This window comes from Phasianus colchicus, chromosome 5 (assembly GCF_987193195.1).
Source record: "Phasianus colchicus chromosome 5, bPhaCol1.hap1.1, whole genome shotgun sequence".
Classification (NCBI taxonomy): domain Eukaryota; kingdom Metazoa; phylum Chordata; class Aves; order Galliformes; family Phasianidae; genus Phasianus; species Phasianus colchicus.
Window position 1 is genome coordinate 45,425,236 of NC_143440.1, and position 12,296 is coordinate 45,437,531.

At 36.6% G+C, this 12,296-nt stretch overlaps 1 protein-coding gene across 2 annotated transcripts in view; it reads left to right on the top strand.

Annotated features, from left to right (window-relative positions):
* DGLUCY (D-glutamate cyclase) overlaps positions 1 to 12,296 on the top strand; it is a 40,423-nt gene that overhangs the window by 21,878 nt on the left and 6,249 nt on the right. For both annotated transcript variants that reach the window (XM_090141508.1, XM_031593095.2), the window contains exons 3-11: positions 54 to 204; positions 762 to 960; positions 2,457 to 2,607; positions 3,730 to 3,852; positions 5,214 to 5,411; positions 7,565 to 7,825; positions 8,307 to 8,406; positions 10,488 to 10,636; positions 12,007 to 12,126. In XM_090141508.1, the coding sequence (XP_089997634.1) occupies positions 54 to 204; positions 762 to 960; positions 2,457 to 2,607; positions 3,730 to 3,852; positions 5,214 to 5,411; positions 7,565 to 7,825; positions 8,307 to 8,406; positions 10,488 to 10,636; positions 12,007 to 12,126 (1,452 nt within the window). The remainder of the gene's footprint in view (positions 1 to 53; positions 205 to 761; positions 961 to 2,456; positions 2,608 to 3,729; positions 3,853 to 5,213; positions 5,412 to 7,564; positions 7,826 to 8,306; positions 8,407 to 10,487; positions 10,637 to 12,006; positions 12,127 to 12,296) is intronic.

The window sequence follows — 12,296 nt, forward strand, 5'->3', positions numbered from 1 at the left end:
TACAATTTGCAGCTCAGCAATACATTTTAAATTGAAGAATTCCACAATTCCAGGCTCTAAACAGGCCAGTGTTGCGATTTTGCACAAGTCCCTTGCTGATGACTTCGAGAAGTTCTGCCATGCAAACAGTGGAGTGCTGCCATTGCTGTACAGAAGTAAACCAGGGGAATGGAAGTATCCTCTGAATAGCGATTCTGATATCAGGTAAATACAGACTGACTCTATTTCTCAAAGATGTGCAGTGAGTGCTGATGGTGATTAGGAAAAAAATCAGTGTTTCAGGGAATAACCCGCTTGTGTTTATATACATTTTAAATGAATTTATTTTCTTGGAGTTAAAACTTTAAATGAAAATTGTGTGTGAATATAGCAGGATAGAATCAGCCTGATTGTTTTGTTCTTGAGAAATGTATTATCATAATTATCAGTACTGCAAGTATTTCTCTAAAGCAGAAGGAAACTTCTATAAAGTTTCTTACAGTTCTGCAGTCTGAGAAGAATTAAATTGGAATGTTTTACCTCTCCTTTGTTTATATTAATACAGGCACAGTGGCTATATGATATTTCTGAGGGTCTCCTGTTCCAAATACTAATTTTTTTTTTTCCCCACTGTTTCTCAGAAAGAAATGAAATGGATAAAGTAAGCTATATCCTGTGGCTTGATAGTGTCTTAAAGTAATTTAATAATAATTTTTGATAATTTTTGTCATACATATTTTCAAAAAGTATGATAAAGCTGTGGTAACTTCTTATTTCACTAGAACTGACTGCCTGCAGTACAGAAAGTATGAGTACGGAGTTTTGACTGGATCTCTAAAAAGCCTAAAGGATTATTCTGAACAACTGAAGGACATGGTGGCTTTCTATTTAGGCTGCAGCTCTAATTTTGAAAAAGTACTTCAAGCTGCTGGCATTCCTGTAAGAAATGTTGAACAAAAATGCAGTGTAAGCATGTATAAGGTAAGGATACACAGACATAATCTTTGCTATAACCTTTTCATTATTTGTCCTTATTTATATTATGTGCCTACACTGATCACTCAGAATCAGAAATTTTTCAACTCTGCACAATAGCTTTAGTCAGCTACTAGTGTTGAGTGCATGAAAATATGAGACAAAATATGCCCAGCATCAGATCAGTACTTTTCTCAAATTTTCGCAAGGCTGAATTGGTATTTTATTCTTTTTCATGAAATGGCAGCCATTTCATTTGAATTTAGCCCTAGTTTCCTTCTCAGTTTCAACTGATGACCCATGTACTGTTCTGTTGCTCAACTTTAATACATGTCCCACTCTATACCATTCCTAGTTATATTATTTGTTATGAACCATCATAGCAACAGTTTGTCCTGCAAGTACAATGGTCACATTTTGGATTTTTCCTATGACTGTAAAGCCTTTATACTGCACACGTGCTAGGAATCCAGGCCTCTGGGACAGCTGCTCCTGAAAGATGTCTACCATAGCATGAAAATTGTAAGAAACTGTATAGTGTGTATTTTAATCTTCGCAGAATTCCTAGTATAATTCTGACTCTAGTAGGTGGACTCTTTAATATTAAGAACACTTTCAAATACAACTGAATGCCTTTTTCACGTAGCTAGTGTACTGTTCTAGTAAATAGTGTTATCATTCAGCAGTCTTTTACTGTACTGCTGGTCAAACTGAAGGAGCAAATGTGCTTCATGTGAGACCTTTAACCAAGCTTAAAGAAAAAAGAGTACAGCTACGTGTCTGCTTTTAATATTTTAGAATTAGGAGAATATCATTTTTATAGCACAAAAATAATGTGAAGAACTACAGAGTGCATTTATTCAGTGACAGGTGTAATTGTTATAAAAAATTAACAAACATTTTTATATGCAGCTGTTGCTGTCTACCATCTCTCACTTATATTCAAATGCAATTTTATATATCAGATATTTACAGCTAGCAACTTTGGCTGCTTTATTTCTGAATAGAAAGGGTGTTTCAGCATCCCAGTGAAAAAGGATTATAAATTCCATAGATTTTTCCTAGAAACTTTTCTTCTAGGAAAAGACTTTTTTTATGCAAAGAATTGGCATGCTGCTTCTGCAGTAGAGGACTGCCAGTTAGCAGCCCTGACCCTCACGTGTTATTGAACGTAGTTTCTCTGAATTCCAGTAGAGAGAATAGATTCAAACCAAACTGATTTGTCACTACGATAATTCGTTAGTTTTTCACTTTCCACCTAGGATGTACAGAATTGTTTCCTGGTAATACTCTGAATATACTGAGCTCATGCTCTACGTTGCATGTACTGAAGCAAAAATCACGTGGTATGGTGCATTAGTGGTCTATATGAACAAATTTAAGAATGGTAGATTTCACCTCTGAGTCTTAGAAGAAAAAAGAATTATTTTTCAAAGGATTTGAAATGAATATTATTATCTGGCTTATTTCTTCTAATACTTTTGGTTCTTTTCAACTGCCAGACAGCTGTGCCATGCTACAGTATTTCTACTTTTTGCTGCAACTTAGTTGTCACAATGAGACCAATTCCTGAAAGCAAATTGGAAGCAGCTGTGCTAGCAACATCTGAATTAAAAGAAACTCATGGAGCACCAATTCACATTGGTAACCCTGGTCAGTACTTTCCGTATTTCATTCCATGTGGGGTTTATTATCAATTAAAAAAATAAGAATAAAAATGGTGGAGGGGAAGCTATGGGAAGTGTTAAGACTAAAATACCTGCCCCACTATATTTTTATGTTTTAATTATTTTAATGGACACAAAGCTCAATTAGAGGAGAGAAAAAAAAAGAAAAGGTAGTTTTTGACTGAGTGAATACATAGAATTCTTGAATAATGACAGTTATATATCAAGAGTGATTTTAGTAAAAAGTATAGTTGCATTTTTCAAAAATGTATGCAGTTTCATTTATATTTGAATGCTTTCTTGTTGCCAGGGATTCCAGAGACAGGGTAGAAAAGAGATTGATGGCACAGGGAGAAGTATGGGTGGATGTGTGTGAATGACAGGAATTTGTCAGTCAGTGGGCTCATGAACTGCATACACAGCCAGATCACATTGCATGGCATGGCAAGCAATGCCATTGGTAACAGTACACTGCAATAATATGTCTGGTCTCAGTGCTTAAATCTGAGGAACTAGTGATAATTTATTGCTTTGAGTCAAGATTGGGTGAGGGTCTCACCTGTGTATTTAATTTTAACAGAAAAAAGATAAATAAATGACCTAGAATACTGCAAGTAGGTGTTAAAGGAAAAGACAACTTAGTGAAAGCTGGCTAAGAGTGAGATGCACTAATCCAACCCAGAAAGGTAAAAGATTTCTCATTTCTTTAGCTAAATAATGCAGGAAGCTAAGGGATCAAGACACGTGTTCTAGAAACAGCCTGTTTCGCATTGCACTAATTTATTCCTGCTTGCCACTGTTGCAATTCTTATGTTGAGAGAAAAGATGAACAATATCATGGGAACTCAGCATGCACATCTTGTCTGTGTTTTGCTGCAAAAATGAAGTGAGCACATTTTTACTGATGTCACCTACAAAGAGAAAGAACAAGACAGCCCAGGTTCTGAGAAGATACACTCAGAGCAAACTAAATATGCCACTTTTGTGGGATTTGCCACTGCCGTTATTCTCTTGGTATTACTGGACAGGATTTGGGGTCCGCCTCTCACCTTCTGTAATATTATTGCTTGTCTGAAATCTATGATGAGGTTATATTGGTCAATGACAGGTCTGCTGGGAATACAAGATCTTTCCAAGCCAGACTATGGAGATCCAGTTCACCTTCACCCTGGTGATATCCCCGTGTTTTGGGCCTGCAGCGTAACAGGAATAGAAGCAGTCATCAACTGCAGTATGTACTGTCTTTGGAAACTCTTAAAATCATCCTTCAGTCGTGTGTGTGTGAGAGAGAAAGAGAGATTGACCTGAAAAAAGATTTTGTTATTGTTTTGTGAAGAATTTATAAGTTTTAGTTTTTGTCTCAAAGTGGAGTTCATGTGACACACTTTATATAATGGAAACCTTACCCTCTGTAAAAAGTTATTACCTTGTGCTCTACCCAGTCATTTGCAGCAGACATGAGTTCAAAGGGCAAAAAAACTCAACTAAACTATAACGACAGCATTATATTGCTCCAAGTCATTGATCTATCAAAATATAAGCCATTGCTAGCTTCATGAATGTGTGGCCTTTCACGTGGTTTGGTGAGACATATAAAACCTCAATGACCACATTCCCTATTTTCCTTTAAATTGCTGCCCATATATTCCCCACAGATCCAGCACAGAGCAAGAGCATATCTTCTCCCTTTCCACCATCCTTACAAAATAATGTTTTGCTTGTTTAAATATGCCTGATGTGATTTATCCAAAAACATGCCCATTTTAGCAAATCAAGTATTATGTAGGTCAAGTATCAAGATTTCCAGTATTAATATATAGATAAAATATTTTCAGATTAGGGAGGTAACATACTGTCAGATCTGAATAAGCTTATTGCTCACCAGAATTTTAGCATTTCTCAAATTCTCTCTTATAGTTCTCTAGCAAAGGGAACTTTCATCATTGTTCCTTGCCTGTTTATAGCTAGGTAGACAGGATGCTGTGCAAAGATGCAATTTCCATTTTCTTAGTCAACAACTACTTGCCAGCAGGTAGTAGTCAACACAGTTTTGTCATATCACTATTAAAATTATATTCAGAGATATAGAGACTAAGCAGCAGTCTAGAACCTAGAAAATTAATTAATTTTTACAGAAACGACATCACCAACACACTATGAAAACTTCAGTGTTAACTTGTTCTTAGCTCATACATGACAAACCTAGTTTTCAGACTTGCCAATTTCTAACTGCCTTCCTTGAAGGGTACCAGTTGTCAGTTCCTGAATTGCCTCAGGCTGATATCAGAGATGGTAATGTAGAAAAACCTGATCTCAACTACCCACATGAGCTTTTCAGAAGTGAAAACATTTGTGTGTGTGTGTGTGTGTGTGTGTATATATATATATATATGCACACATTTCTTTCCTCAGAGTGTTCTTATTGCTACAACATATCTTAAAATATCACCTGTTTTATAAGTCTCATCAGACAGGGATTCTATGTTGCTGAATAGCTTCTTGTGATTTTATCTCTCTGATATTTTGATACATTGAAATAACAAAGCGTTTAATTGAAGTTTGTGGGGTTGTTCTTTGTTTTGTCTGTTTTAGGATCTCCATTGGCTTTTACTCATTCTTCTGGCTGCGTGTTCGTTACTGACCTGAAAAATGACAGTGTTAGGCTCGGATCCTCAAGAGAAGTCCCACAAGTCCATTGCATTTCACAAGATCCTTTGCATTATAGTATGGTGTCTGCAGGAGCAGAAAAAAAGATAAAGACTCTAGAGAGCCTAATTGGAATAGATCCAGGTAAAGACAAAAAATCTCTTCCTTTAACAGGTCAGTGATAAGGTAGATATGAATGACCCTGTTTGTACAGCTATCCACAAATTTAAAGAATGCAGTAAGAACATAAAGACAACTTTAATCTTAAATATATATATATATTTGTTAATATAACTTGATGTTTTAATTTCATGGTGATACTTAGTACCAGACTTTGACCTAAACCATTCAATTTCATCAGCAAAGGAACGTGCAAGTTTGATTACTGTATTCTCTCAAAGTACAGAGAAGCTTTTCTGTTTACAGCAGACTGGAGTGTCCACAGGGAACAAGAAATGTTTACCGAATAAATCTGAAATTGATATGTAAACTACAGGGCACCTCAGCGAGCTTGTAGCATCTATGTTTGTATTCACTGTTGAGTAAACAACATGTTTCTTGAATATATTCATGACCAATGTTTTCTTACGGGGATACTCTAGCAGTTGCATGTGTTTTTCAAGCATCCCTCTCTGATGGGTGGAACTACACCAAGCTCTGCTGACATATTTGTCACTGAGCTCTTTGTGTGATGGACCAAAGTGACCTGATCTCAAGAGAATGTTGAAAGATAGAGCTGTGTGCGTGTATAAATAAAGAAGAGAGGAGAATAAAGGATTAAAAGCCAAACAGAATAGCGTAGACATTCCTAAAATACTTATTCAATTAGACCCTTCTATCTGCTGTAAATTCTGATTTCAGTTTACCACAAATTTTCTGAAATCCTCTACAGGCAGCAATGGAAAGCAATTAACAGACTGCTCTCCCCAGCTCAGGGTTTGGCTGCGTGCATATATTTGGGTCTGTTTATTTTTACTCACAAAGCCTTTCCTTTTATCCACTCTGGAGTTCAGCATGGCACAATGCCACACTCTGGAGAAACATGAGACCTAACTTCAGAGCTAGCTCATTTTGTTGCTAAAAGAGTGCCTACATTGCTATGGTACTTCATCTCACTTGAAACACCACACTTCTCAGAGACTAATATATCCCTCCTTCTACCCGAGTTCTGTTGAGAACTTTCTTCTGTGTCCAGTGTTTACATTTTATCTATGCATTGCCTCTGTATTATGTAGGAGGAATTAAGAGAAAAGGACAGAGAAACCAGGTTCAACAATAGGAAAGAAGGAAAAAAGCATGAGAAAGATTAAGATATGAGGATGAAAATATAAGACTAGAAAACAATAGTGAGGACTTGCCTCTCATTATCAGCTCATGAATATCAGCACATCATTCACAGTTTTCAGGAATGCAAGCAAATCTAAAGAACTGCATTGCACACTTGCGTTTCTGAATCCCAGGAAATGGAGTACAAAATACTGAAAAATACAAGGTTCACACAGATGCAGTGTTGCCTTTTCAAGGCCTGACAAAAGAGGAGAGATCTGCTACCTATTTGTCAAGGTTAGATAGCAGGTAGCAACAAGATGTTTTAGTAGTCACCTGGATAGTACTGTTGTGATTGAGTTTATCAAGTCTCCCAGTAACTTACAGCATCTCTGAACTCTCACTGCAGTGGTTAATGATTTCATTAAGTTGAATTGATTTGGGAATTAACTCTTTCATGAGGGAATAGAGTTAAGTAGAGATAAAGAACCAGTTTACTCATCCGAGGTCTGCATTGAACCTTCTGTAAAACATGGGAAGCTAAGTATTAATCTAGCTTTGGTAGTTAGATGTGGTCTGGCATGACTATAACCACAGACCAGAGGAAGCAGAGGGTAAAAAGAAGGAAAATAATATTCAATAAATTCTTCTTAGGGAAAAAAAAGAAAAAAGAAAAGAAAAAGAAAAAGGAAAAGAAAAGAAAAGTTATTTGCACTAGTACATAGAAATGCTAGTATAGTAATTTCCAAAACCCAGTTAACTGAAGTTCTTAACCTGGAAGCATAGCTTGCTCCCCTCATTACTCATATCCTACACCTTCTTAGGTTTCCTGAGGAAATCAGCCCAATTCCTGCCTTGACCAGAGGTTTTTCTTCTTCTTCCTTTCTTTTTTTTTTTTCTTCCCTTTTTCCCTATATTATGTAATTAAAGCACATGGATTCATCCAGACAGAAACTTCAAAACCAGAGCAATGTATAGAAGTTTACTGCTCTCTTAAATAAATAAATGAGTCTCTAAAAATACTTTCCTAGGCAATCGTGGCATCCTTCACTTACTCCACCCTGGTGAGCTGCTGAAGGCCTGCCTGTCCCTGTCCCACGCTCGCTCTGTGTTGGTAACCACCGGCTTTCCCACCCACTTCAATTACGAGCCGCCGGAAGAGAACGACGGGCCCCCAGGAGCCCTTGCTATTGTGGCCATGTTGCAGGCCTTGGAGAAAGATGTAGCCATAGTAACAGATCAGAGAGCTGTGGATCTGAATAAAAAGATTATTGAAGAGGCTGTGCAAATAGGTAAGAGACATTTTTCCAGTTCTGCCTTGCTAATTTGAGCCAAGGTTCACTTCAATTAGTCTCATTGTAACTTTCTACAGGATTTTATTTTTTCCAGAGAACAAGCAAGCATTCATCCTGTGAGCTCAGATCAGCAGTGCTATGATGTTCAGTTAAAGGTAGCTGGCAGCAAATTAATGCTTACACACCTGGGTGGTGAGCCTGGGGGAGCTGTTTGGGAAGAATTCTGGATGTCTCTTCTCATTCTAGTAGCTTTCTATCCCAAGGTCCCATTTAACAGTCCTAGCATGTATATCATTTTATTTTAAAGCAAAGATGTAGAAAGATTATCAGGAACTACATAAACCTGTTGAGTCCTAAATATTCCATTCTCCTTTAAAAAAAAGTTATTGAAACACACTTAAAAAAGAAAAGAAAAGAAAAGAAAAAGAAAAGAAAAGAAAAGAAAAAAGCATCTGAAATGTATTTTGTTTTCCTTCAGGAGTCCTGAAGGAACCTGTCCCCTTGCTGAGTTATCAGAGGGAAAGTGCTGATTCAGCTTTAACATTTTTGTGTGAGAATGGGGATCCCAGAAGAACTAGGTACGTTCATTCGGTTTTTGAGAATGGGTCACACTTCTACTGCATGGAGTGATAATAAAAATAATAGCCATGATCTAAGAAGGTGAAATGTTTGCAAGCCTTTAAGAACTGGAATGAGTAGAGCAAACTTTGAATCATAGCATTTGTACTGGAGCACATGTGAAGTACAGAATTCCACGTTATTCTGAGATTATGCATTTCTGGAATACAAAAGGAAACAATACTTTATGTATCAATAGCTCTTTTTTCTGGGAGAGAAAAAAAAAAAAAGTTTTTAGCTGTTATTCCACAGCAATATACATAGGCATTTCAATACTATATATATATATATATATATATATATATAAGGCATTTCAATAAAATATATATAAGTTGCCCAGTTTTTAGATCAGTGGAAAAATTAGGATGCTGAACGGTAGAATCAGAGAAGGACCAGGGAAAAGAATATTTCTGCTTTCTAGAGCTTTGGTTCAAGTCTAAAAACTGGGGAAATCAAATCTGATTTAGTAAATCCCAAGCATTTTTAATATTGTGAAAGTGATTGTCCTATTGCCTTTAGGCAGCCCTTATCAAAGTGGGCTTTGATTATAGTGTGAGCAAAATTATAGAACTTCTGAACATCAGTTTGAACTGTTTGCATACACAGTGTTCAGTGTGCAACATCGGGCAGAAATTCAGATGCATACAAGTGTGTGATTAATGTTAATGCAGTGGGAAATTTTGCTAATTAGTTCCATACACATTTTGTTACTCAGTAAGCAATTGACATTTCCTTTAAATAGGCATATTCCATTCATCTTTTATTGATCTTTCCTTTTTGCAGCATTTTAACCCTGTCACCTTCAGTTTTTTCTTCTTAATAAAAACATTTTTCACCCTGGCATTTGGTTCATCAATTTATTCGGTTTATTCACATCCCATTTCCTTCTAAATAGAATCCTAGACTCATCAAGGTAGGAAAAGACCTCCAAGATCATCTAGTTCAACTGTCCGTCTACTACCAATATTTCTGCACTAGACCATGTCCCTTAGTACATCATCTAAATGTTACTTGAACACCTGTGACTCCACCACCTCCCTGTGCAGCCTGTTCCAGCACCTCAACACTCTTTTGGAGAAGAAGTTGTTCCTAACGTCCAAGCTGGATCTCTCCTGTTACAACTTGAGGCCATTCCCTTTAGTCCTATCACTAGTTTCACGGGAGAAGATTATTATTCCATTACTATGTACTGTCTTAGAAGCATTTTTTTCCAAGCATAATTTAATTACAACCAGCTTCTACTTCAGTGGACCACAAATTCTCCAGAACCCTGAAGTAAGCATTTCTTAAAAGTTGACAACTAAACTGTTCAAGGTCTCCTCTATCACAGTAGATACCCACCCACAAATAATGAAGTAATTCAACAGAAACAGTAACCTCTTGACAGTAAAGCTGCAGAAATGGAAACAATTTAATTATAATATTAAGAGGCAGAATTAGCTACTAAAATTCTGCTTAAAGCAATGGACATCTGCAGTACATCTGTGTACTTTCACAAGCCAAAAACTGACATAGACTTAACATTAAAAAAAAAAAAACACCCTCAAATCCACAGCCCCAAGACCCAAACCAGAAACTCCCTGACCAGATACAAGTGAACAATTTCCAAGTAACGTTCTTTAAGCAGAGACTACATTTTTACTAATGTGGACTTAAATAATCATCAGATGGACTCTTTTTTGTTCAGTCTGAAAACAAAGACAGGCATCTTCATCTTGTAAGACATTGCACATTTTAACATGAAACAGTGCAAGCCCAGATGGCTAGCCTAAAGAAAAATTCATTTGGAAGAGTCCACAAAAGTCTCTGTTTATTGGAAACAAACGTGGTTTGAGGAAGTTGCATTAAACCTGTAGATAAACTAGATTAAGCTCTGAAAACAAACTGTAGAAAACTACACAAAGAAATAACAAAATAGTATCCAAGTTTTACCTCACATCTCAACTGATCAAAAATTAGAACTAACTACAACAGGAGGAGAAGCGAACAGAACAAAGGTGAGAATCATAGCTTTGACTGCTTTCTTCCTCTCTCTAACCAGATTTGATCACCTGATAGCAATAGAGCGTGCTGGAATGGCTGCTGATGGCAATTACTACAACGCCAGGAAAGTTAATGTTAAACATCTCGTGGATCCCATAGATGAACTATTTTTAGCAGCACAAACCATTCCAGGAATAACAACAACAGGTACGTACGTGCCTGTGTTACAGCCTCAGAAGCAAAAGAAGCACGAAACAGGAACTTGTACTTACTGGAAATGAGGTGAAGCAGGTGCTGAATAGCCAGCTGCTTGAGGGCTATGGCTGTTTGTCTGTGCTGAATTTAAAGAGGCAGTGTTAGAGAAGAAATTACAAGTTCCCCTGGAAGGGTGCTGATAGCGGAGTTGAATTCAGAGTTCTTTAAGCACAAATAAGTGATCCCAGGTGTGTGTATTATCATTACGTGAGCATTATATACATATGAGTGGGCCTACCTACAGTCCCCTAAGTCTCTGACATTGACTTTGTTATGTATTTTATAGGTGAAAGCAGAGAAAGCAGATGACTACTGAATTTTGAACTACTGTAACCATTTTATGGTTGCTATATCTATGTTAAAACAGCAGTCTAGATACAATATTCATTTAAATTGCAATTAACAGTACATTCTCCTGAGCAGAGACTGATAGTCTCATCTGGTGTAATAGGTCCTTTTCTCTTAGAAAACATGAGTGTGATATAATCATCTTGAAAGGAATGTGTTATCCCAAGTGGTGTTGAGAGAAAACTTAGAATTTCACTTACAGAAGTTTAGTATAGAGATATGTGAGATATTCATGTAGCTAAATTTATTGATTTTCAGCACTTTAAGTGTAAATTATAAATACTGTACTTTCTGTAACACGTATTATGCATAAGTTACATTTGAAATTCAAATGCCATACAGTGCAGTGAAGATTTGGAGCTTTTCATAGTTCTGGAAATGGATATTCTTTTTCACCGACATTAACTAGAATAAATTTGAGCATATTCCATTTAAATGAACAGGTAAAATATTTATTTCCACTTAATTAATTCAATTCTTTTTCATTTTTTTATGCTGGAAAGAGACTAAACGCAGTTTTTAAGCTGATAATTTGTGTTATCCTCATCTCCAGGTCTCCAATTCTGACATTACATAGAATCACTGATACTCGGGATTTCTGGAAGACAAATGCACAGTATTCCTGCTTGACCAACAAAAACAGAAGCACTGTTCTTTAAATATACGCTTCAGAAAAATCGCTATTTTTTCATAACTTACCAAAAATTGCTTGGTAATTTTGATTTCTTTTGCCTGCACGAGCACTACGTACACTGTGTACACACGCTTACATGTTAGCATGTGGTAAAGCGGTGCCTTCAGCTCCTTGTTTCATGACCTTCTGCTTATAGACACTTTCAGTGAAAAGGGATAAATCGTCTTGGATGGAGCTTTGAACACCCACAGAAATTCTCAGGAAAGATTCTGGCTCCTTTATAAATTGAGTGTTATATGCTGGTTTATACTTATTTGATCTTTTTCTCTTTTTAATAAAGGTGTTGGAGATGGAGGAAATGAATTAGGAATGGGCAAGGTAAAAGATGCTGTAAAGAAGCACATAAAAAATGGAGATGTTATAGCTTGTGATGTTGCAGCTGACTTTGCTGTTGTAGCTGGTAAGGGATTTGTTGAGTGTGGGAGAGTTGTTGATGTTGTGAAGAGAACTGAAAAGAAAGCGCCTGTCTTTCCAAATGATTTGTATCGGCCCTTTCTTTGTATGATCATAACCAGTCTCTGTATTGTGTCCATCTTCTGAGCAGTTAAGCAACAAATGCACATGTAGGAA